This window comes from Antechinus flavipes, chromosome 1 (assembly GCF_016432865.1).
Source record: "Antechinus flavipes isolate AdamAnt ecotype Samford, QLD, Australia chromosome 1, AdamAnt_v2, whole genome shotgun sequence".
Lineage (NCBI taxonomy): Eukaryota > Metazoa > Chordata > Mammalia > Dasyuromorphia > Dasyuridae > Antechinus > Antechinus flavipes.
This window is the reverse complement of record NC_067398.1, coordinates 663070350-663095487: the sequence shown is the minus strand read 5'-3', so window position 1 is coordinate 663095487 and position 25138 is coordinate 663070350. Positions and strand designations below refer to the sequence as shown.

The 25138-nt window shown below is 51.4% G+C and overlaps 1 protein-coding gene and 1 long non-coding RNA gene across 3 annotated transcripts; one reads left to right on the top strand and one right to left on the bottom strand.

Moving 5' to 3' along the window:
• Positions 1–2076: 2076 nt before the first annotated feature.
• MFSD12 (major facilitator superfamily domain containing 12) lies at positions 2077–17943 on the bottom strand. 2 transcript variants are annotated; one of them, XM_051971976.1, is made up of 10 exons: positions 17162–17943; positions 6277–6487; positions 4983–5121; positions 4681–4866; positions 4451–4543; positions 4230–4322; positions 3582–3752; positions 3299–3393; positions 3050–3180; positions 2077–2374 (listed from the first exon to the last, which is right to left on the bottom strand). In XM_051971976.1, the coding sequence occupies exons 1-10, from the start codon at positions 17424–17426 to the stop codon at positions 2295–2297; spliced, it is 1464 nt and encodes a 487-aa protein (XP_051827936.1). In that variant the 5' UTR covers positions 17427–17943; the 3' UTR covers positions 2077–2294. The 2 variants fall into 2 exon arrangements, with proteins under 2 accessions (XP_051827936.1, XP_051827935.1); XM_051971975.1 differs by lacking the exon at positions 17162–17943 and adding an exon at positions 14090–14868.
• A 3547-nt stretch (positions 17944–21490) lies between these two features.
• On the top strand, positions 21491–24071 carry LOC127541743 (uncharacterized). The gene is made up of 2 exons (XR_007948468.1): positions 21491–21946; positions 23973–24071. It is a non-coding gene; the product is annotated as an uncharacterized LOC127541743 (long non-coding RNA).
• Positions 24072–25138: the final 1067 nt, after the last annotated feature.

Sequence of the window (25138 nt, the reverse complement as noted above, 5' to 3'; positions counted from 1 at the left end):
TTGAAAACTTTCCTTGCATGTATTTGGGGGGAAAAACCACTACTAAAAAAGCAAAACAAAAAAAAAATTTTCTGAGGAATCCATAGTCTTCACCTCTTCTTCCCTACTAAGGTCCCCTGAAGCCTCACCTTTGGGGTAAAACAGGACAAAAAAGGCAGAGGAAAGGGACTTCACTTGGAACCTGACACCTTTCTCCTTTCTAGCTTATCCCAGAATCTTCAAGAAAGTCCCTGGTCTGATCCCATACTCCCTCCCTGGTCATGGTGCCTAGGACCCACTGGGGGAACCTTCTAGGGCAGGACAAACTAATCCTGGGCAAGAAGTTTGGTGCGTAGGAGCTGAGCAGGGGTGGGAAAGTGGGGGCCATGAGAGGCCATCAGGATTCAGAGGGCCAAGGTAGGAGGGTGGCTAAAGGGAGCAGAGGAGCTATCACAAATCCAGTCTTTGTCCTACCGCCCCCTCCCATAGGGTCAAGCTGGACCATATCCAGGTGAACCTGTCTCCAATGCCCCTGTCCAAGAGAGGGAAGTTGCCCAGACCATGAGATGACATTGCACCTCCTTGATTCTCCCTTCTCTAGTAGTTAACTTGAGTTTCCCCATTAACATTCCCCCAGGCTTCCAGCGATGGAACATAGAGCCCTATTGTTCCCCCACCAACCAGCGTCCCCTGCCTGATGACAAGCTAAACTACTATTAAAGCTCTAACACTCTGGACCTGCACTTCTCTCAAGGCCTTCAAGAGGAGCTGGTATCCTCCCACTCACCCTTCTCCCCTCCATTCTCTCTAGGGCTGGTCCTTCCTGGGCACTGCCCATCCAACTGGTGGGTGGGATGGAGGGGAAAAAAAGTGGGGCTGCCCAAGGGATATACACACAGCCCCATTTGGACCTTTTAGCTAGTCCCAAAGGGTCAAGCACAGACTGCTGACATGATTCTTTAAAGTTTGCAAAGTGCATTTCAAATCACATTTGATCCTTACTACCCTGTCAGGCAGGTACGATCCCCATTTTGCAGATGGGAAAACCTGAGGCACAGGTTATACAGGTGCTGCAGGGAGGGAAAACTGGCACTGAGGTTGTAGGGGACACAGGATGCATCTGGGGAGGGAGAGGGGCAGGGCACAAAGCCAGTGTGGGTGAAATCTGTGCCAGGGAGATGGAGTCCGGACTGGACCACCTGCATCCACACAGGATGGAGAAACCAAGAGCTTACCCTTATCTGCCGGGGGAACGTGGCCACAGTGGGACTCTCAGCCTGGGATACACAGCAAGATTTCTGCCAACTTGGGTAGGGAGAAGAATGCATCTTAAATTTAACTGATCTAACTGAAATTTAGCAGTTCCTTCATAGAAATGTAGGAAACCAGGCGTATCCAGCAAGGGGTCCAGAAGACTTTGCTAGACTCTCAAAGGGTCCACGACCCCTAAATGGTTAAAACCCTGAACCCTTGGCACACAAGTACACACACCTGGACATCTGTGGGCACCCATTGAATAGTTCTGGGTAACTTTCAAACAAAAAGCCAAAATAATGGGATAAATCCAGCAAAATAATAAATAACAAAATAACATCTAATAGTAAAGTCATTAAGGTATAAAAATGAAGCCTGACCCTGGGCTCAGATGACCAATTACCCGAGTACAGGACGGGGCAGATGGGACTCAAGGCCTAGGTGGGGGTCAAGCCCCAAGCCATCCCTGGTCACACTGAACGAAAGCCCACGGCAGCTGCTCTTTCCTGGCCAGACCAAACCCTCGTGGGAGTCCCACATTGTTGCTGAATCCTGACAAGTGGGACTGCACTGCGGGCAGAGACGAGCAGCTGGGATGGGGAGGGGAAAGGGAACTGTGCCATACATGTGGAGGGAGAGAGGAAAGCTCTCTGAAAATGGGCAGAGATCCATGGAAAAGGGGCACAGGACAAGAAGCTGTGTTCCTCCTTCTTTCCCTTCCATACCGAAGCCAACAATCCCCCAAAGTTCAGAGACAAGGATGGGACGAGAGAAGAAGATCCCAGGGTCCAGGAGGCCTCTCGATCCCCCTTCAGTCCCTCCAAGCGTGCGCACCAGACCAAGTGTGAGACTCCCACACTCCCAGTGGGATTTTATTTATTAGTCCAACATTCTGTATAAACAGCTACCAGCCCAGGTCCTGGCCAGAGAAACAGGCCGGAGAAACAACCAGAATTCCCCAGGCCAGCTGGGGGTGGTCCACGGCAGAAGCCTCTGGGATCCGAGTCCCAGGAGCCAGGGAGGGGAGGACGGTCCATGTGCACCTGAGATACCCTGAGTGTTCAGTTGACGGCGTTGTCCTGGAAGGCTCCTGAGGTTGGTCCAGTTGCACCTTCATCGGGGCCGGGCCCAGATGGATCATCTGGGGAGGGGAGGGGACACGGGAGAGGTGGGACACAGGGGTTGGCTCAGAACTCGGGGCCGCTCCCCTCCCGCTCTGAGCCCCTGGGCTCACCCCCCAAGGTCCCTGGGGAAGGTCCTGGAGATCCCGGAGACTGGAGAGAATGGGAGCGAGCCCTTCCTCAATCCTCAGCAGGGCCGGGGAGGGAAAGCCCCTTGCACAGGAATCACCTCCTCCTCCCTCTGCCCCACCCCAGCTAGTGCCTAAGCGTCCTAGGAGCAGGGCATGGCAAAGGCCCCCGAGGACAGAGCTGAACTCTTCCCCTACAAATCAGTGCTCTGATCCAAGGGGGCCCGAGGAGGAGAATGGGGGGCTGGGAAAAGCTGTTTTGAGGCTGGCACACAAGATTTCAGGTTCAGATTTACACAGATTTGCATCTATTTTGCGGACTTGGGGGGGCATCCTCCCCTGGAGCCTGGCCCTAGGACCCCACCCCCCACCCCCATGCTAACCTGGCTTATGGATAATCGTCTCCTGAGGGACAAGGGGGAAGGGAGACGGCCCATTCGGCAGAGGCAAAGGCTTCCCCGACTCCTTGTCTCCTGGGCCAGCCCCCTGCCCTCTCTGAGGAAGACCCTGCCCTTGACCCAGGGAGAAGAGATGGGCTAAGCAGGGGGAGGGGCCGGGGCGACTCACAGAATCGAACTTGGATGGGCCAGAGAAAGATGCTGCAGAGACAGAGGGCGGCGGCCACGGCCACGCCTCCGGTCACGGCCACCATCACCCAGTGGTAGAAGCCCACGCAGGCCGCACAGCACAGGTCCGAGCTGGAGAGAGGCCGGCCTGTGAGCTTCCCCTCCGCCAACCCGCCTGCCCCGGGCAGAGCTCAGCCAGCGGGGCCCCCCAAGCCCCGGGACCATCTCCACCGCAGCCCCCCAGACTCACGAGCAGGGGTACAGGCTCTGGATGACCATCACAGCCAGCCCGTTGGCTACCTTGTCTGAGAAGCTCATGGCGCCGTACACAAAGGCCCCGCTGTTCTGGAAGGGAGAAGAGGCCGTCAGCAGGCCCCTGTCCAGGCCATCAGCGGCTCCCCCCCCCCCCCCCAGGCCATCAGCAGCCTCCCCCCCCCCCCAGGCCATCAGCAGCCCCCCACCTCCTGGCTGCCGCAGGCAGAGGCGGATCCCCCTCCCCCCCCCCCCCCCAGCCCAGCCCAGCCCAGGCTCACCGTGTGGCTGCCAATGAGGTCGGCCGTCATGGACAGGGACATGACCAGGATGGTGGCGGAGCCGACGCCCAGGAGCACCGCCGCGCCGTAGACCGCGACGCCCAGAAAGCTGGCCAGCGCCACCCAGGAGGCAAAGGCCAGGATAACCAAGAGGCCGACAAAGTAGGTCAGCTGGAGAGAGCAAGGTGGGACAGAGAAGGGACGTGGGGCGGCCTGCGTCCCGCACACCGAGCCTCTCTGGGGGCCGCCCCTCCTCTCCAGCTCCCCCAGTCACCTCTGCCGGGAGGCTTTCTCTCCAGGAGGAGAGAGGCAGCAAGGGCAGCCGGAAGAGCTCCGCAGACAGGGGCAAATAGGAGCAGTGGACAGGAAGGGGGGTCTGAGTTCCGATCTGGACTCTGACACCTGACGCTAGCTCTGTGACAGGACCCCGACTGCCTCCCCCCAAAACAAAGAGGGGCAGGCTCCCCCAAGGAGAGGCTGGGCAACCGCTTCCAGTCCGGACAGCGGCTCCCCGCGGGGACTGGCCGTGACCGCCTTCTCTGGGCCGCGGTTTCCTATAGCCGAGGTAAGGGGCCGGTGGGCCCCAGGCTGTGGGTCCGAGGCCTCCCGGGGCCTGCCATCTCCCGGGGACTCCGTCGGCTCACTCACATTCCGACCGATGCACTTATTCACCGGCTTCATGAAGAAGGAGGAGAAGAAGCCGCTGACGTACATGACGAGGGGGATGGTCGCGATGAACTTCTGTGGGGGAGGCGAATGGGGAGCGGGGTCACAGGGTCTCCCGCAGGCCCGCGACCCCCTCCCCACCCCATGGCCAGCTCGCCGCCCGCCCGAGGGCCCTTCTCGGCCCCCACGTCCCTGCCTCTCACCTTGGGCAGCTTGAGGGAGTAGGTCAGGTACATGGCCATGTAGGTCTGGGACAGGTTCACAATGAGCCGCGTGCTCATGTACAGCATGCCCACCTGAGGAGAGGACGGACGGGTCAGAGGAGCGGACGGGTACGTGGGGGCAGCCGAGAGGGGGCAGGTCTGGGGGGCCCGAGTGCCCAGGCCGAACACGGCGGGGAGGCAGGTGTGAGGGGCCCACGGGACGCTCCTACCTGGTAGAAGGAGGGCTCCTGCAGCCAGTGCTTCCAGAGGAGCATGGGCCGGCTGGCGGGTGGGAGCAAGGGGCTGTGCTCGCTGGGCTCCTCGAGGCCCTGCCGCTGCCGGGGATGCTCCTTGGTGCCCAGGTGGAAGAGCAGGGAGAAGACGGCCCCAACACCGACCACCATCAAGGAAAGGTTCTGGGGAGGAGACGGGGGTCAGGGCCCAGCCCGGGGGGGAGCTCCGTCTCCTGGCCCGGCCCAGCCTCGCTCCCCGAAGCCTGAGCCAGGGCTCAGTCAGCAGGACCCCCACTTACCCTAAACACCGGCACGTCCTGCAGGCCCAGCTGGTCACCAGGGCCCGAATCGGGGACCTCAGAGTGGGACCCCTGGAAATGGAGAAGCAGCCAGGCGGCCCCATACACAGCAATGTTGGCCACCACGGTGAAGGCGTACCTGGGACGATGGGAGGAGGAAGGAAAGAGACGGGCTTCAGCGGCGGGAGCTCCCTCCTGGGCAAGGCCCGTGGCTCCCCGCCCCGGCCCTGCTCATTCCTCTGCTGGGCACTCGTGAGACGGCACAGCTGTCTGGCCGTGCTTCCCCTCTCCCTAAACCACAGGGGACAGTCCCCCCCCATACTCCCCCAACCCTGGCCCAGGTCTCAGGGTGAGAGCGGAGAAGGAGGCAGCTCCCATCCCCCAGCCCTGCCCCTTCCCCTATCTGGGGGCCCTGCAGCCTCCCCGGGCTTATGTAATCCTGGCTATTGCCCAACCCATGAGCCCCATGCTCCCTGGGACAGTCTGTGAGAGGAAACCTAGACCTTTGCCGAGACAGGGCTGCAGACGGAACCCCAGAGTTGGGGAGGGGGCTGTGGGCTAGAGTCAATCCCCAAAGCTTGCACCCCTGGAAGATCAGAGAGAGGAGCCCATCGGTGCTAGAAAGGAGGCATCCTGAGATCAGCCAGTCATCCAAGACCTTTGGGGGATGTGAATGTGTCTTTGTATATTTGATATATCAACTAACAACTGATTTCTTATTCTTTTCTTTTTTTTTGCTGAGGAAATTGGGGTTAAGTGACTAAAAAGCTAAAAGACACTTGTCTGAGGTCGGCACCCCATCCAGCTGCCCCTATAATTGATTTCTGTTGTAATTCTATGTAGTTAAGAGTACGATTGCCAAGGGGTCTGTGACATATTCGACTGCGAACTCCTTAGCCCTGGCACATGGTGGGCACTTCACGAATGCTTGTTGAGTGACGGCCTGAAAAAGGTTAGGAGTCCGCCATGGAATAGAACCTTCACTTAGAGCTGAGAACCAGGCCCAGGAGCTGACAGGGCAGAGCCAGCACTGGATGGTGACTTCCTTATATTGATTTTTATATCAATATATTTTTAAGTTTTAATGTGCCCCAGTGTGGGTTTGCTTTGGTCTGGTTTCCTAAGGGGAAGTGAGATCCTGAGAAGCGGAGGGAGTGACCCCCCACAGGGCCAGAATAGGCCGTTGCTTTTACATGGCGCCGGTCTCTGTAGCAGGAGAAAAGGGCAGCGCAAAAAGGCGCTCCAGAGAACCTCTCACAAGGGGCCCCTCCAGCCCCTCGCATGCCAGCATTACCTGAAGGCTGTGAGCTCTACCTTCTCGTGGTCATTGGTGACCAGCTCGGGGATCAGAGACAGGTGGGAGATCTGGGTGGCTGCCCAGCCAAACTGGAAGATCACGATGAAAGGGGCGTAGTAGACGAGGGCGGCCCATTCGGGGGTGGTGGCCGTGCAGCCCAGGCAGGGGTTAAAAATGAACGGGAAGGAGAGCAGGACACAGATGGTGCCTGGGGACAGAAGGCAGACAGTTAGGGCTGGGGGTCCTCAGGAGGGAGTCCTCCCCTCCTCATTTCACAGAGAGAGGGAAAAATCCCCAGGGCCAAGAGCCAGGCTGGAGCCGGCCTTCAGGTGGCCTGGTCTAGCTCTGTTAGGGGGAATGAAGCGGACGCGGGTGGGCTCCCCCCAGCTTTTTGCCCTCAAGTTTGGGGCCAGTGATCATCTCCAGGCCCTGTCACCTGCACCCCAAACTCAACACATTCTGAAGGGAATTCTTCCCCCTCTCCCAAATCTACCTCTCCCGGCCAATCCCCCACTGAGGATCGGGGTGATGCCTCTTCCTTCGCCCCAGCTTGAGCCAGGAGTCACCAGGCCCAGGAGACTGGGCCCTCCATCTTTCCTAGCAGCTCCCTCTTCTCCATTCAGTCTCCAGAGACCTTCCAGACTCCTACCTCTGCTGGCCTGTGGCCTCTGTCCTCAAGGCAGGAGGCCTTACCATCCAGCGGAAGGGACTTTGGAGGCAGAAGACCCTGCTCTGACCCAAGCAGAGACTCTGCCAATTCTTTTGATCTTTCCCTCACACAATTGCCAAAATAATCTCTTAGAGATGGATGTGTCCATGTCAACCCTTCTCTCTTGCTCAAAAACCTTCAGTGGCTCCCTACTACCTCCAGGAGACAAAAAGTAAATGGTGTATAAATGGTGCATAAAGCCCTGTGCAATCTGAATTCAGTTTATCTTTCCCACCTAACTTCAAATGACTCTCCTTCTCATAAGCATGACTGAGACCAAGCTGCCCAACGAGCCAGCCTTCTGACCTTGTGGCAGGGAGCCTCAAATGTCAGTCAGCAAGACCCAAGGTCAAAGCTCAGACAATGGAGATTTAGAGCCAGAATTATGATCCAAAATGTCAGAGGTGGGAAAGCCCTCAGGACCTAGACTGTAAGAAGTGGGAGATCTTTTTGTAGTGCAAGAAACTGGAAATTAAATAGATGCCCATCAGTTGGAGAATGGCTGAATAAGTTTTAGTATATGAATGATGTGGAATATTACTGTTCCATAAGAAACAATCAGCAGGATGATTTCTGAGAGGCCTGGAGAGACTTACAGGAACTGATGCTGAGTGAAATGAGCAGAACCAGGAAATCATTATACACTTCAACAACAATACTATATGAGGATGTATTCTGATGGACGTGGCCCTCTTCAACAATGAGGTGATTCAGGCCAGTTCCAATGATCCTGTGATGAAGAGAGCCCTCTGCACTCAGAGAGAGAGCTGTGGGAACTGAGTATGGATCAAAACTTAACATTCTCACTCTTTTTGTTTTTGTTTGCTTGCATTTTATTTTTTCTCATTTTTTCGTTTTTGATTTGATTTTTCTTGTGCAGCAAAATAACTGTATAAATATGTATGCATATAATGGATTTAATATATATTTTAACATGTTTAACATATATTAGATTACTTGCTCTCTAGGGGAGGAGTAGGGAGAAAGGAAGGAAAATTGTAACACAAGATTTTGCAAAGGTTAATGTTGAAAAATTATCCATGCATATTTTCTGAAAATTAAAAAGCTTCAATTAAAAAATAAGTGGGAGGGCCCTTAGGACCCAGAATGTCAGAGATGGGAGAACCTTTAGAATACAAGATCAGAAGTGGAAAGATCCTTAGAGATTATCTAATCTAACACTTTTTCACAGATGAGCCAAATGACATTCACAATTGAAAATAGCTTGGCTGAGGTCATCTGCTAACTCAATGGTAAAACCAAAACTAGAACCCAGGTTTCCTTACTCTTAGCTCAGAAGTTTTCCCCAGCACCATCTCACTGTGATTAGCACGGGACCCAATTGGCTCTAAAGGAGAAAGAGAGAGAGAGAGAGAGAGAGAGAGAGAGAGAGAGAGAGAGAGAGAGAGTGTGTAGAAAGAAAGAGAGAGAGGAAGACTGAGTCCCAAGTGATAAAAAAAACAAACCCCAAACCCTTTCACTCTTCAACCACCCAACCCAAGGAAACCAAGATCATCAGCAGGCTTAGGCTTCCAAATCCAGCTCAAGTCAATGACTTGGTCCACTCGCCATGTATCTCTGAGGTCCTCCCCAACTCCAACATTCTGATTTGCTCAAACTCCAATCTCTGGGGAAAGCGATCCCTTTGCTTCCCCCTTAAAGGGAGAGTCTACCACCCAGCTTCCCTGGGTCAGAGCTTCGGACTGGTCAGACCCAGGTCACGGGTGACATACTCTATAATCTCCTTCCCTTGCTATCCACCTTCCTTCCTTCCTTCCTCCCCTCGTGACTTCAGATTTAGGAAGTGAAACCAAAATGGGCTCTCTTGGGTTTCTCTGGAACTCACTGGAGTTAAAGGACCCAGGAAAGGAGGGAACCCAGGATTTCCAAATCAGCTCCTTTAGGGGCAAGCCATTCCCCCGGGGGGTTCAGTTTTTATGAAACAAGGGGATTATACTTCTAAGGTCTCTTCCAGCTCTAAATAAAACTTGATAATTCCTTTCTGCCTTAACAAGGGCCATCTGTGCCAGAACTCAAAAGAAGTCCCAGCCTTTGGACTCCTGTAGAACTGACAATTTTGCTCATTCTCACTTAGTTCCCCTGCCAAGGTTAATGATTCCTTGGGGGCTGAGGTGAGGAGAAGACACTAAGTCTTCATCACCTCCTGTAGAGATTCCTTAGATTATCTGTATTTCCCTATAAGAAAGAGGCTTCAAAGAGAGGACTATCTGCCCTCCAAAAACTCAGTAAGGGGAAGGAGACACAGATCTGGATTTCATGCCCTCAAGGAACAGAAGACTGGCCCTTTGTCCCTACACACAAAATAACTCAAATAGTTCAGTGTGAGATTCCCAAACAGAACTTCAGGATACAGGGTAGGAAAGGTGGGGGAAAGAGAGACAAAGAAGAAAGGGGGAGAAAAGAGATGGAAGGAAGAAGGGAGGGAGAGAGGGAGAAACGGGAGAGAGACATACAGAAAGTGAGGAGAGACACACACAGAGGGAAAGACAGAGACAGAGAGAGAGAGAGAGAGGAGACACAGACAAAAATAGAAGCAGAGAAAGGGAGACAGAGAGAGTTGTAAAGAGGGAGGAGTCACTTTTCCTAAGAAACACTAGAACAAGGAATCTGGGAAGAGTGTGACCCTGTGATGGCCTTGGCCAAGATCATCTCTTCCTGAATGTCCCCCCACCCAGTACCTCAATCTGAATGTAACTCTGAATGTAACGAGCTCATCTCTTTCCCCAGGCCTGATCTCCTTCCTCCCGTCCAAGGCAGATCTTCCACATTTGCACCCTTGGAGAGCTCTTCAGTGCCCTCTCCTTCCCCTGCCTTTTTTATTGGACCACTGTGTTGCTCTCTGTTGTCTCTAGTAAATTGAGGAAGGTTGGATTCGATTTTTAAGCCTTCTCCCAGTTCCGAATCTTGGACCCTGACACTCCAACAAATTCCCCAATATCCTTCCCCACCTCTGGTTATTAGGGAGACAAGGAAACCTGAAGGAGTTGTGTCTGGCATTTGGGACCCTACACTCTCCACGATTCTCTCAAATGACTTCCCTAAACTTTCTGAGCTGCATCCAATCTCTGGGCATCCCCATCTGGACCTTGACTCACCCAGCCTAAGTGCTCGATCTGTCTTAGAACTGGAGTATCCTCCAGTTGCCACTGCTTGTGGCAATTTAGTCAGAAAGAGGAGAGAAGATCCCAGGAAGCAGTAACTTGAGGCAGGATTGTGAGCAGTTCCTCCGAATCGCAGCAGCTGGGAGGAAACCTGGCATAGCTTCTTGTAATTTGTCTGGCCAACTAGGTGCAAAATGCAGTTGTTTCCACACTACAGATGTAATTACAGCACTGTCAGGGCCTCCTAAATTTCATTATCCTGGGAACAAAGCTATAACGGGCACATACTAATTATACCTTGCCTCCCTCTTCTGGACTGCTTCCCATTTTTAAAGCTCCCCTGACCTCCCATAGTTGGTAATGACTCTCTCCTTCTGGACCTCAAATCGCACCTTGTTCTTCCCCTCTTTAATCTACTTAACCATAACACATCACTTTACATGACATTTGTGTCGGTGTCTTTTGTGGGTTCCTAGAGAGCGGCAACTCAATCAAGCATCATTCCAGCAGCCAAAGTTCAGCACATAAATGCTTGTTGAATGAATGAGTCAAGGAGATCACTGAGTGAATGAGGAAGGTGGCCAGTGAATGGATGAGGTGTCCAAATGTAGAGCACCCCTCACTTAGCCAAAGTGGGAGGAAGAAGGAAATAGGTTTGGCTGAGAAAGGGAGAAGTGTCTATGTGTGTGGGAATGCGTGCTGAGAATGAGAGGGGAAGAAGAGCTGACCCAAATCAGCTATCAATCTCGATATCTCGATACTAAGTTGTAGAGTTTATCTGCGGAAGTCAAGATCTGCCCAGCTCTTGGGCCCTAGCCACTTGGAATAGAGGCTGGCTACGCTTGCGCAAGACCCAAGACAATCTTACTTCTTTTTTCCCAGTTCTTGACAACTAGTTTCCCCCTACTCATATACACCCATCCCTTCCTAGGTCACCACCTGCCCCATCCCAGGAGGTTTTCTGGGTCTAACTCATAATAGAACAAGAAACCTCAAAGGAAGTTCCATACGAGCATCTTCTCTATATCTTAGCTGACAAAAAGTGGCCGTCTAACCCCTGGTTTAAGGAGTTCTGAGAAAGGGTACTAGCTCATTCTACTTCTGAACAACTCCATTTGTTAGGAAGGCTTTTCTTACATCAAGTCTGAATCTGTCTTTGAATTCCATACACAGCTTCTAGCTCTGTCCCCTGCTGCCTCTGATCTCTTTTGTACCCTCAAAATTCTTGAATTTTATCATGCTAGACTCTTCTTTCATTCAGCCTAAATAGGGACAGTTCTTTTAATGCTATGCTCTAATTTAAAGTGTTTCTGCATCATCTTTAAGTCTCTCTACTTTACTGATGCCCTAAAATATGACACCCCAAAACAAATTTGGGGCTTCAATTTCATGTTCAGCTGCTTATTTATTCTATAACCTGATTGGAAACTTGGTTTTCCTATCTGTCAAAGAGAAAATAATCAGCAAGGGAGGTGGAGAAAGTCAAGTGAGAGAAAGGGGATGGAAAGAGAAATATGTTTGAAAAATGACTATTTAGTCTAATTTTTCAGAAATTAACTTGCACTAATAACAGAGAAGTTGACCGACAGAACTGGCCTTTCCTACAAACTTAGGCAAACGGAAGAGAGGAATACAGTGATTTGAACTTCCTTCTAGTGATCTGCTCACTGGTCTTTGACTCCCTGATTGCGTGGGAAAAGTCATTTCTCTTCCAGAGGAGAGACAGACATTCTCTTATCTTTCTGGTTTTATGGTGATTATGGTGACCTTTCTGGAAAGGAGGAAAATGGGGGGTTTCAAAGGAGAAAAAGCCTACGGACCCTGGACTCCTGACTCCAGGAGCAGCACAGATTTCGCCATAGCATTGCAGAATCTCAGCAGATACCTGGTCAGCATCAGAGGTAACTCCACCTTGCACTCAAGAAACATTAATCCAACCCCTGTGCAGCAAGCAGCACTCCTGAAACAGTAGAGTATAGGACTACAAGGTAGAAGTGAGGGGGGTAGGAGGGAGATTATATGAGGCCCCAGAAGGGATCTTTCCTTTCTGTCTCTTGCAAAACAATCCTCAATAAACCCCAGTCCCTTCGGTCCTTGCCCTGTAGGGCAAGAGGATGGGGCATAACACCTGACTTCTAGGAACTTGCTTAATCATCAGAATATCACCCAAATTCAATAAAATGCCAGTCTGAATCACACAAGATCCTCATATTACAGAACATCACAAAGATTCAAGAAGAGGCAGGAGACAGCTCTCTCCCCATACATGAGAAAGAACAGAGGAAAACAAATAACATTTGTCCCTTTTGTTACTCAGAAGATCTTGGGTGAGGAGAGAAAAGTTCCCATGGGTGGAGGCTCAGGTCTGGGTCTTATCAGCACATCCCTTCAACATTCAAAGTCAAGGCCAACAGCCAACCAGGAGGAGGATTACCAGCTTCTTGGGCAGCCCCACAACTTACAAGGGTTCCTTGAACACTTGCCTCCACCCCAAGCCCAACAGTTTGGTGCTTCAGCCAGCTTCCCCAAATGGGACCCAACGATCCCTCCTCCTCCCCCTTCCCCCCAGTTAGTGACTGAATGCTCCTCATGACACTAGGCTATGTAAGGTGTCCCTCCTCCCCAGTAGCAGAGATGTCGGCAGATGAGTCCCCGAGGTTCTTTCGCAGGGATGATCTCCCTCAAAGGTCATTGGACAGTGACTCCCACAATTCTCCTAACTCTGACTTAAGGACTGTCATCTCTCTGTCCGACAGACAGACAGACACACTCTCTCTGCCTGCTGCCGCTCCCAAAGCACAGACAGACAGACACACACACTCTCTCTGCCTGCTGCCGCTCCCAAAGCACAGACAGACAGACAGACACACTCTCTCTGCCTGCTGCCGCTCCCAAAGCACAGACAGACAGACAGACACACTCTCTCTGCCTGCTGCCGCTCCCAAAGCACAGACAGACAGACAGACAGACACTCTCTCTCTGCCTGCTGCCGCTCCCAAAGCACAGACAGACAGACAGACACACACACTCTCTCTGCCTGCTGCCGCTCCCAAAGCACAGACAGACAGACAGACTCTGCCTGCTGCCGCTCCCAAAGCACAGACAGACAGACAGACAGACACTCTCTCTCTGCCTGCTGCCGCTCCCAAAGCACAGACAGACAGACAGACACACACACTCTCTCTGCTGCTGCCGCTCCCAAAGCACAGACAGACACTCTGCCTACTGCCGCTCCCAAAGCACAGACAGACAGACAGACACACTCTCTCTGTCTGCTGCCGCTCCCAAAGCACAGACAGACACTCTGCCTACTGCCGCTCCCAAAGCACAGACAGACAGACAGACACACTCTCTCTGCCTGCTGCCGCTCCCAAAGCACAGACAGACAGACAGACACACTCTCTCTGCCTGCTGCCGCTCCCAAAGCACAGACAGACACTCTGCCTACTGCCGCTCCCAAAGCACAGACAGACAGACAGACACACTCTCTCTGCCTACTGCCGCTCCCAAAGCACAGACAGACAGACAGACACACTCTCTCTGCCTGCTGCCGCTCCCAAAGCACAGACAGACAGACACACACACTCTGCCTGCTGCCGCTCCCAAAGCACAGACAGACAGACAGACAGACACACTCTGCCTGCTGCCGCTCCCAAAGCACAGACAGACAGACAGACAGACAGACGCGTCAGCACGCTTGCTTCATTGATCGACCTGCTAAGTTCAGACTGGCCTCTCTCAGGGTCTCTCCCGCCAATCATCCCTTTGGGAGACGTTTGCACTCTTGGAAAGATGGAGAAAAATACTGAAGTTGGGGAAGAGGCAGGACAGGAAGGAGGCACACGCTGAGCTGGGGGGCGGGATGTTACAGGCAGGGCCACAGAGGGAGTTAAGGGGCCCCTCCTGCAGCAGAGGGAGAAGGTGGGACAATTGGGAAGGACTAGGGGACACAAAGACGAGCTAGGGGAGGGGGCCTTACCGACCAGATGCCAGGACTTTCTCGGGCCGTAGCGGCCGCAGCAGCCCCCGGAGCGGTCCGCCTCGTAGCCCACGAGGGGCGTGCACACTCCGTCAGCCAGCTGGCCCAGCAGCAGCAGGACGCCGGCGCCCCAGGAGCTGTAGCTCTGCACCGAGTGCAGGTACAGCAGCAGGTAGGTGAACCACATGGAGGCGCACAGGTCGTTCAGGAAGTGGCCCACGGCATAGCTGAGCCGAGCCACCAGCGGCAGCACCGGCTCCGCCATGGCCCGGCCCGCCCGCCCACTGCCTCGGGCCGCCGGGCCGGCTCCCCGCTGTGCGGCCGGGACTCCGCCGCTCGGCCGCTCTCCCTCAGCAGGACTGCTCCGTTTCCGCGCCGATCACTCGTTCGGCCTAGCTTTGGACTGGTCACTCTCCGAACCGGCCTCTCCTGTCCAGTCCGAACCGGTCACGTCGGGGACTGTCAGTCAGGATGGGCCTAGCGGCTCACACGGCCCCGATCATTCCACCCCAAGGCAGACCTGGCTGGTCGCTGTGCGCCTATCCCGGAGCTGGCTGTCCTGAATGGGACTCTTGCCTTCCGCGGTCACGCGTGGGAGTTCCTCGGCGACATCCAGCCCTCCGACACTCTGCCCGCCGATCCTACTCCGCCCAGCCCAGCACGGAAAAGCCTCTTCCGCGAGCTCGGAACCAGGTGCCGGCTTCGTCGCCAATCCCACCTGAAGCACCCGGTGCTGTGGTCTCAGAGACTGAAGTGCCGGGGCCAGCAACTCTAGGAGCACCGGGGAGGGGGGGGATTCCCAGCAATTGGCGGGTGCCTTGGCCAATAGGCGCCGGGAGCCGGGAGCCGGCCGGCCTCTCAGGAGGTCAGGGGGGCGGGATCCTAAGAGGTTAGTCCCGCCCCTGCTCCTCCCAGACCTCAGCTGGGTCCCAGAACCCTGAGGGTATGCGGTGGCAATCTGCTGCCTGGAGCAGGAGCCTCAGCTGGAGCTTCCCTCCCTTCCCGGGGCTTTGGAGAGGCGGAGGGAGGAGGGACTCTCCCCCCTCCTCGCACTCAGCCACGCCCAGGCTCGCGGCTAGACCCTGCGGTTAGCTGTCGCCTCTCCAATCTACCCCACTTTTCCGGGCCCCGGAGCCTGAGTGGTACGGAGCTCCCCGCTTTCCTTCTACGGTCTCCCCGCTTCCCCTCTTCTCCCGCTCCCCTTTTCCCTTCTTTCCCTCCTCTTCCCCTCTCTCTCTCCTTCCTCTCCTCACGCTCCCCTCTTCTTCCCCCTCTTCCTCCCCCTCCTCTTCTCTTTCCCTTTCTCTCTTCCCTCCTCCCCGGAGGCCGCCTCCTGGAAAGCAGTGCAGGCCACGGACAAGAAGGACAAGAGGGAAAAGGTCATCCTCAGACCCTACTCCTGGAGCTGACCGATCGCCGCTGGAAAGAGCGAGAAAGATAAACGCTTTCACTCCACACCACATGTTTCTTTAAAGGCTCTTCCACAAGCATTGGCTTTGTGCAATGCCCCCCACCCCCACCCCACGCAGGACGCTCTCACTATATCTTTGTACCCCAGCACCGCGTGGGGATCCCGTGGGCGCTTAAATGGTTAACCTCGCTCAGTTGAGCCTGACATCTTTCAGCCTCTCCCTTTCTGTTTGGCTGCGGGGCTTAGGCTGGTTGAGGAGTGGGGCGGACCTCGGGCGAGGGTGGGGACCGAGATGAGAGATTATTTCTGGGAGGGAAATAAAACTAGAAGAAGAAAAAAAAAAAAAAAAAGAGGTCAATTCGACTAGTATTCTGATTAAACGAAAGGACCTTTATCTGCCCCATCAAGTGGTTTCTGACCCATACTTGACCAATCTACAAGCAGTTATTAAGAGCTTGACATCTACCCCAATATCCTAAGCAGAGATTGTAATTTTTTAAACCCGGGACTATGCTGCGCTAAACGAATGTGATTTCACGTCCCATAACCGTGTGCCTAGTAAGGGAAGGAGAATAGGAAACAGATCTGGAAGGAATCTCTGCCTACTGCCGCTCCCAAAGCACAGACAGACACTCTGCCTACTGCCGCTCCCAAAGCACAGACAGACACTCTGCCTACTGCCGCTCCCAAAGCACAGACAGACAGACACACTCTGCCTGCTGCCGCTCCCAAAGCACAGACAGACACTCTGCCTACTGCCGCTCCCAAAGCACAGACAGACACTCTGCCTACTGCCGCTCCCAAAGCACAGACAGACACTCTGCCTACTGCCGCTCCCAAAGCACAGACAGACAGACACACTCTCTCTGCCTGCTGCCGCTCCCAAAGCACAGACAGACACTCTCTCTCTGCCTGCTGCCGCTCCCAAAGCACAGACAGACACTCTGCCTACTGCCGCTCCCAAAGCACAGACAGACACTCTGCCTACTGCCGCTCCCAAAGCACAGACAGACACTCTCTCTCTGCCTGCTGCCGCTCCCAAAGCACAGACAGACACTCTCTCTCTGCCTGCTGCCGCTCCCAAAGCACAGACAGACACTCTGCCTACTGCCGCTCCCAAAGCACAGACAGACAGACAGACAGACAGACAGACAGACAGACAGACAGACAGACAGACAGACAGACAGACAGACACTCTGCCTACTGCCGCTCCCAAAGCACAGACAGACAGACACACTCTGCCTGCTGCCGCTCCCAAAGCACAGACAGACAGACACACTCTGCCTGCTGCCGCTCCCAAAGCACAGACAGACAGACACACACACTCTCTCTGCCTGCTGCCGCTCCCAAAGCACAGACAGACAGACGCGTCAGCACGCTTGCTTCATTGATCGACCTGCTAAGTTCAGACTGGCCTCTCTCAGGGTCTCTCCCGCCAATCATCCCTTTGGGAGACGTTTGCACTCTTGGAAAGATGGAGAAAAATACTGAAGTTGGGGAAGAGGCAGGACAGGAAGGAGGCACACGCTGAGCTGGGGGGCGGGATGTTACAGGCAGGGCCACAGAGGGAGTTAAGGGGCCCCTCCTGCAGCAGAGGGAGAAGGTGGGACAATTGGGAAGGACTAGGGGACACAAAGACGAGCTAGGGGAGGGGGCCTTACCGACCAGATGCCAGGACTTTCTCGGGCCGTAGCGGCCGCAGCAGCCCCCGGAGCGGTCCGCCTCGTAGCCCACGAGGGGCGTGCACACTCCGTCAGCCAGCTGGCCCAGCAGCAGCAGGACGCCGGCGCCCCAGGAGCTGTAGCTCTGCACCGAGTGCAGGTACAGCAGCAGGTAGGTGAACCACATGGAGGCGCACAGGTCGTTCAGGAAGTGGCCCACGGCATAGCTGAGCCGAGCCACCAGCGGCAGCACCGGCTCCGCCATGGCCCGGCCCGCCCGCCCACTGCCTCGGGCCGCCGGGCCGGCTCCCCGCTGTGCGGCCGGGACTCCGCCGCTCGGCCGCTCTCCCTCAGCAGGACTGCTCCGTTTCCGCGCCGATCACTCGTTCGGCCTAGCTTTGGACTGGTCACTCTCCGAACCGGCCTCTCCTGTCCAGTCCGAACCGGTCACGTCGGGGACTGTCAGTCAGGATGGGCCTAGCGGCTCACACGGCCCCGATCATTCCACCCCAAGGCAGACCTGGCTGGTCGCTGTGCGCCTATCCCGGAGCTGGCTGTCCTGAATGGGACTCTTGCCTTCCGCGGTCACGCGTGGGAGTTCCTCGGCGACATCCAGCCCTCCGACACTCTGCCCGCCGATCCTACTCCGCCCAGCCCAGCACGGAAAAGCCTCTTCCGCGAGCTCGGAACCAGGTGCCGGCTTCGTCGCCAATCCCACCTGAAGCACCCGGTGCTGTGGTCTCAGAGACTGAAGTGCCGGGGCCAGCAACTCTAGGAGCACCGGGGAGGGGGGGGATTCCCAGCAATTGGCGGGTGCCTTGGCCAATAGGCGCCGGGAGCCGGGAGCCGGCCGGCCTCTCAGGAGGTCAGGGGGGCGGGATCCTAAGAGGTTAGTCCCGCCCCTGCTCCTCCCAGACCTCAGCTGGGTCCCAGAACCCTGAGGGTATGCGGTGGCAATCTGCTGCCTGGAGCAGGAGCCTCAGCTGGAGCTTCCCTCCCTTCCCGGGGCTTTGGAGAGGCGGAGGGAGGAGGGACTCTCCCCCCTCCTCGCACTCAGCCACGCCCAGGCTCGCGGCTAGACCCTGCGGTTAGCTGTCGCCTCTCCAATCTACCCCACTTTTCCGGGCCCCGGAGCCTGAGCGGTACGGAAAGCTCCCCGCTTTCCTTCTACGGTCTCCCCGCTTCCCCTCTTCTCCCGCTCCCCTTTTCCCTTCTTTCCCTCCTCTTCCCCTCTCTCTCTCCTTCCTCTCCTCACGCTCCCCTCTTCTTCCCCCTCTTCCTCCCCCTCCTCTTCTCTTTCCCTTTCTCTCTTCCCTCCTCCCCGGAGGCCGCCTCCTGGAAAGCAGTGCAGGCCACGGACAAGAAGGACAAGAGGGAAAAGGTCATCCTCAGACCCTACTCCTGGAGCTGACCGATCGCCGCTGGAAAGAGCGAGAAAGATAAACGCTTTCACTCCACACCACATGTTTCTTTAAAGGCTCTTCCACAAGCATTGGCTTTGTGCAATGCCCCCCACCCCCACCCCACGCAGGACGCTCTCACTATATCTTTGTACCCCAGCACCGCGTGGGGATCCCGTGGGCGCTTAAATGGTTAACCTCGCTCAGTTGAGCCTGACATCTTTCAGCCTCTCCCTTTCTGTTTGGCTGCGGGGCTTAGGCTGGTTGAGGAGTGGGGCGGACCTCGGGCGAGGGTGGGGACCGAGATGAGAGATTATTTCTGGGAGGGAAATAAAACTAGAAGAAGAAAAAAAAAAAAAAAAAAAAAAAAAAGTCCTATCCTCTCCCGGGTGAGCCGGAAAAGGAAGTCCATAAAAATCAAATGATTTGTCCAAGCCAATCGAGGCAATGAATGCCGGGTCTGGTATCCAAATCCAGGACCTTTCTTTCTGCCTCCAACCTTCTTTCTGCTGCCCCAATCTTGGACATGAGCGCTCTCTTAATGCAAGAGAAAATTATGGGGATTTTATCAACAGTTGCTCACTGAGTGGGTAATGGAGTAGGATAGTGACTCAGCTCTAACTCATTAATGATGAATCAATTAAGGAGCATTTACTATATACCTGCTATGTTCAGGGCACTTAAATTTATGACTCTATTTATTATCTGTAACACAGGAGTAATAATCCCTGCTCCTTTCTCCCTCCTAGATGGTGAAGATAAGATGGGTCTAGAGAGAATTTTGCAAAGTAAAAAGGGAAAGAAGCTTGAATACCAAGGAACTGAGGGGTGAAATTTGACGGTGATTGGACCTTAAAATATAGTCAGAGCTAGAAGGAAACTTAGGACATAGAACAACGTCAGAGCTGGTTTGTATCTTAGAACATAAAATGTTAGAGATGGAAAGAACTTCTTACAATGAGAAAACTGAGGTGTAAGTAGGGTAAGTGGTTTCCCCCAGGTCAGTAGGAGTGCCACAAGTGGAAACCAGGCATTCTGGGCTTCACTGGGAGAAGCGGATGTGAATACAAAGGAAGAAAAAAACTGGAGAGGTGGAGAAGTTTAATATTCTAAATATGCCTCCCTATTGGCTCACCCCTTTCCCCCTCTCTGCATGAGGCTGGCTCAGTAGCTAGGTTCTTTCCTCATAACTAATCTCAGCAGCTTCCCATAGAAGATCAAATATCCCACAGACTCTTCCTACAAATATTTCCCGTTTCCCCCTCAGATCTTAGCCACAATCTCTCTTGATCTTCCCGACTCTTCAGAACTAAATCATGCTGAATTTAGAGGCTGTCCAGATCAGATAGAAATTGCCTTAGATCTGAGAAGTGCTTCAGGAAATGGGTTGGAGCCTGAATATAGAGGTGTGGATTAAAAAAAAAAAAAGTCCTATCCTCTCCCGGGTGAGCCGGAAAAGGAAGTCCATAAAAATCAAATGATTTGTCCAAGCCAATCGAGGCAATGAATGCCGGGTCTGGTATCCAAATCCAGGACCTTTCTTTCTGCCTCCAACCTTCTTTCTGCTGCCCCAATCTTGGACATGAGCGCTCTCTTAATGCAAGAGAAAATTATGGGGATTTTATCAACAGTTGCTCACTGAGTGGGTAATGGAGTAGGATAGTGACTCAGCTCTAACTCATTAATGATGAATCAATTAAGGAGCATTTACTATATACCTGCTATGTTCAGAGCACTTAAATTTATGACTCTATTTATTATCTGTAACACAGGAGTAATAATCCCTGCTCCTTTCTCCCTCCTAGATGGTGAAGATAAGATGGGTCTAGAGAGAATTTTGCAAAGTAAAAAGGGAAAGAAGCTTGAATACCAAGGAACTGAGGGGTGAAATTTGACGGTGATTGGACCTTAAAATATAGTCAGAGCTAGAAGGAAACTTAGGACATAGAACAACGTCAGAGCTGGTTTGTATCTTAGAACATAAAATGTTATAGATGGAAAGAACTTCTTACAATGAGAAAACTGAGGTGTAAGTAGGGTAAGTGGTTTTCCCCAGGTCAGTAGGAGTGCCACAAGTGGAAACCAGGCATTCTGGGCTTCACTGGGAGAAGCGGATGTGAATACAAAGGAAGAAAAAAACTGGAGAAGTTTAATATTCTAAATATGCCTCCATATTGGCTCACCCCTTTCCCCCTCTCTGCATGAGACTGGCTCAGTAGCTAGGTTCTTTCCTCATAACTAATCTCAGCAGCTTCCCATAGAAGATCAAATATCCCACAGACTCTTCCTACAAATATTTCCCCTGTTCCCCCCTCATATCTTAGCCACAATCTCTCTTGATCTTCCCGACTCTTCAGAACTAAATCATGCTGAATTTAGAGGCTGTCCAGATCAGATAGAAATTGCCTTAGATCTGAGAAGTGCTTCAGGAAATGGGTTGGAGCCTGAATATAGAGGTGTGGAGTAGAATAGAGACCCTGATGAAAGTCTGTCTTTTACTCCCAACTTCCTGAAGACAGGAAACTCAAGAGTTTCATAAAGTCAAATCAAAAGAAAATTGCTCCTCTTGTGCTCAGTGGTCTGGTTGTGTTCCTATTAGAACCCTTCTGAAGACACTTGGATGCCAAGCTCACTTTCCTGATGTGGAATGGAATTATGTTCAAGGGTACAGTCACTCAAACACATACAGATAGACCCTCCAAAGGAGATATTTCCAGACTTCTTTCTTCCACAAGGCAAATCCTTGCTCCACTTATCCCTTCCTTTGGGGGGTTTACATATATACCAATATTCTGAATTGGAGTGGATAAGGCTTGAGTTCTACTCTGGCCTCAGACACTTATTAGTTGTACGACCATGGCAAGTCACTGAATTTGCTCTCAGTTCATCATCTGTGTAGTAACATCTATCTCACAGGTTGTCATGGGGATCAAATGAGATAATATTTGAAACACGCTCAGCACAGTACCTGGGACCGGACATAGCAGGTACTTAATAAAAGCTTGTTCCTTTGCTCCCTCCCCTTCAATCTTGAATCTGCCGCTCTTCAACTCGGATCCGCTGTTCTTAATGGTATCTTCTGATTGCAAATGCAACTTCTTCCATGAGACTGACTTTGGAATACCTGAAGACAGCAATCACGTCCCTCCCAACTCTTCTTTCTCCAAGCTAAACCTTCCCGGTCTCTCAGCTGATCTTCATTCATCTTTTATGGCCTTTCACTAGCCTGGTTGCCTTTCCAGCTTTTGAATGTCCTTCGTACAATGTAACTCGGAATTGAACACTAAGGTCCAGACATGACAGAGCATTGCCCCCTCTCCCATCCATCTTAAGATCATAAATTCTGAGCTGGAAGACTTTATTAAAATTAAAAAAAAAAAAAGAGGTCAATTCGACTAGTATTCTGATTAAACGAAAGGACCTTTATCTGCCCCATCAAGTGGTTTCTGACCCATACTTGACCAATCTACAAGCAGTTATTAAGAGCTTGACATCTACCCCAATATCCTAAGCAGAGATTGTAATTTTTTAAACCCGGGACTATGCTGCGCTAAACGAATGTGATTTCACGTCCCATAACCGTGTGCCTAGTAAGGGAAGGAGAATAGGAAACAGATCTGGAAGGAATCTCTGGTGCTCCAGCCCAACCGGTTACTGAATAAAATTTCCATTTTTACAGTATTCCTAATCATCCCTCTTCTTAAGCCCTGAATGAAGGGGAACACACTACTTCCTGGACTGAACAGCCTCCAGGACTGAGCACCTCAAGCTGGGTTCTGATCCCGACGCCAGGCACGCCGCTGTAACTCCAACAGTCTCTTTCCTCGTCTGTTAAACAGGGATGATAAGATGGGTCTAGAGAGAATTTTGCAAAGTAAAAAGGGAAAGAAGCTTGAATACCAAGGAACTGAGGGGTGAAATTTGACGGTGATTGGACCTTAAAATATAGTCAGAGCTAGAAGGAAACTTAGAACATAGAACAACGTCAGAGCTGGTTTGTATCTTAGAACATAAAATGTTATAGATGGAAAGAACTTCTTACAATGAGAAAACTGAGGTGTAAGTAGGGTAAGTGGTTTTCCCCAGGTCAGTAGGAGTGCCACAAGTGGAAACCAGGCATTCTGGGCTTCACTGGGAGAAGCGGATGTGAATACAAAGGAAGAAAAAAACTGGAGAAGTTTAATATTCTAAATATGCCTCCCTATTGGCTCACCCCTTTCCCCCTCTCTGCATGAGGCTGGCTCAGTAGCTAGGTTCTTTCCTCATAACTAATCTCAGCAGCTTCCCATAGAAGATCAAATATCCCACAGACTCTTCCTACAAATATTTCCCGTTTCCCCCTCAGATCTTAGCCACAATCTCTCTTGATCTTCCCGACTCTTCAGAACTAAATCATGCTGAATTTAGAGGCTGTCCAGATCAGATAGAAATTGCCTTAGATCTGAGAAGTGCTTCAGGAAATGGGTTGGAGCCTGAATATAGAGGTGTGGAGTAGAATAGAGACCCTGATGAAAGTCTGTCTTTTACTCCCAACTTCCTGAAGACAGGAAACTCAAGAGTTTCATAAAGTCAAATCAAAAGAAAATTGCTCCTCTTGTGCTCAGTGGTCTGGTTGTGTTCCTATTAGAACCCTTCTGAAGACACTTGGATGCCAAGCTCACTTTCCTGATGTGGAATGGAATTATGTTCAAGGGTACAGTCACTCAAACACATACAGATAGACCCTCCAAAGGAGATATTTCCAGACTTCTTTCTTCCACAAGGCAAATCCTTGCTCCACTTATCCCTTCCTTTGGGGGGTTTACATATATACCAATATTCTGAATTGGAGTGGATAAGGCTTGAGTTCTACTCTGGCCTCAGACACTTATTAGTTGTACGACCATGGCAAGTCACTGAATTTGCTCTCAGTTCATCATCTGTGTAGTAACATCTATCTCACAGGTTGTCATGGGGATCAAATGAGATAATATTTGAAACACGCTCAGCACAGTACCTGGGACCGGACATAGCAAGTACTTAATAAAAGCTTGTTCCTTTGCTCCCTCCCCTTCAATCTTGAATCTGCCGCTCTTCAACTCGGATCCGCTGTTCTTAATGGTATCTTCTGATTGCAAATGCAACTTCTTCCATGAGACTGACTTTGGAATACCTGAAGACAGCAATCACGTCCCTCCCAACTCTTCTTTCTCCAAGCTAAACCTTCCCGGTCTCTCAGCTGATCTTCATTCATCTTTTATGGCCTTTCACTAGCCTGGTTGCCTTTCCAGCTTTTGAATGTCCTTCGTACAATGTAACCCGGAATTGAACACTAAGGTCCAGACATGACAGAGCATTGCCCCCTCTCCCATCCATCTTAAGATCATAAATTCTGAGCTGGAAGACTTTATTAAAATTAAAAAAAAAAAAAGTCCTATCCTCTCCCGGGTGAGCCGGAAAAGGAAGTCCATAAAAATCAAATGATTTGTCCAAGCCAATCGAGGCAATGAATGCCGGGTCTGGTATCCAAATCCAGGACCTTTCTTTCTGCCTCCAACCTTCTTTCTGCTGCCCCAATCTTGGACATGAGTGCTCTCTTAATGCAAGAGAAAATTATGGGGATTTTATCAACAGTTGCTCACTGAGTGGGTAATGGAGTAGGATAGTGACTCAGCTCTAACTCATTAATGATGAATCAATTAAGGAGCATTTACTATATACCTGCTATGTTCAGGGCACTTAAATTTATGACTCTATTTATTATCTGTAACACAGGAGTAATAATCCCTGCTCCTTTCTCCCTCCTAGATGGTGAAGATAAGATGGGTCTAGAGAGAATTTTGCAAAGTAAAAAGGGAAAGAAGCTTGAATACCAAGGAACTGAGGGGTGAAATTTGACGGTGATTGGACCTTAAAATATAGTCAGAGCTAGAAGGAAACTTAGAACATAGAACAACGTCAGAGCTGGTTTGTATCTTAGAACATAAAATGTTATAGATGGAAAGAACTTCTTACAATGAGAAAACTGAGGTGTAAGTAGGGTAAGTGGTTTTCCCCAGGTCAGTAGGAGTGCCACAAGTGGAAACCAGGCATTCTGGGCTTCACTGGGAGAAGCGGATGTGAATACAAAGGAAGAAAAAAACTGGAGAGGTGGAGAAGGATGGGGAAGAAAATTAAATTTATAACCTCCATTTCTTCAGTTGATGGACTCAGTGCAGACTGAGACCACTTTTTTATGGATGTAGCCGATTTGCTTATGCTTGTAACCAGGGTTTTATTTTTCTTGCTTTCTGTTTTAGTGGAAGGGGGAAGTGAGAGAGAATTTGTATCAAAAAATAAGATTTAATTTAAAAAAAAAAAAAAAAAAAAAAAAAAAAAAAAAAAAAAAAAAAAAAAAAAAAAAAAAAAAAAAAAAAAAAAAAAAAAAAAAAAAAAAAAAAAAAAAAAAAAAAAAAAAAAAAAAAAAAAAAAAAAAAAAAAAAAAAAAAAAAAAAAAAAAAAAAAAAAAAAAAAAAAAAAAAAAAAAAAAAAAAAAAAAAAAAAAAAAAAAAAAAAAAAAAAAAAAAAAAAAAAAAAAAAAAAAAAAAAAAAAAAAAAA

Excerpts from the sequence above, each read along its gene's own strand:
- MFSD12 (XM_051971976.1), bottom strand. The coding sequence starts at position 17,426 with ATGGCGGAGCCGGTGCTGCCGCTGGTGGCTCGGCTCAGCTATGCCGTG. Across the intron at positions 6,488-17,161 it reads AAAGTCCTGGCATCTGGTCG|GCACCATCTGTGTCCTGCTC; the intron begins GTAAGGCCCCCT and ends TTCTGTCCCCAG. Across the intron at positions 3,394-3,581 it reads ACCTCATTGGCAGCCACACG|AACAGCGGGGCCTTTGTGTA; the intron begins GTGAGCCTGGGC and ends TCTCCCTTCCAG.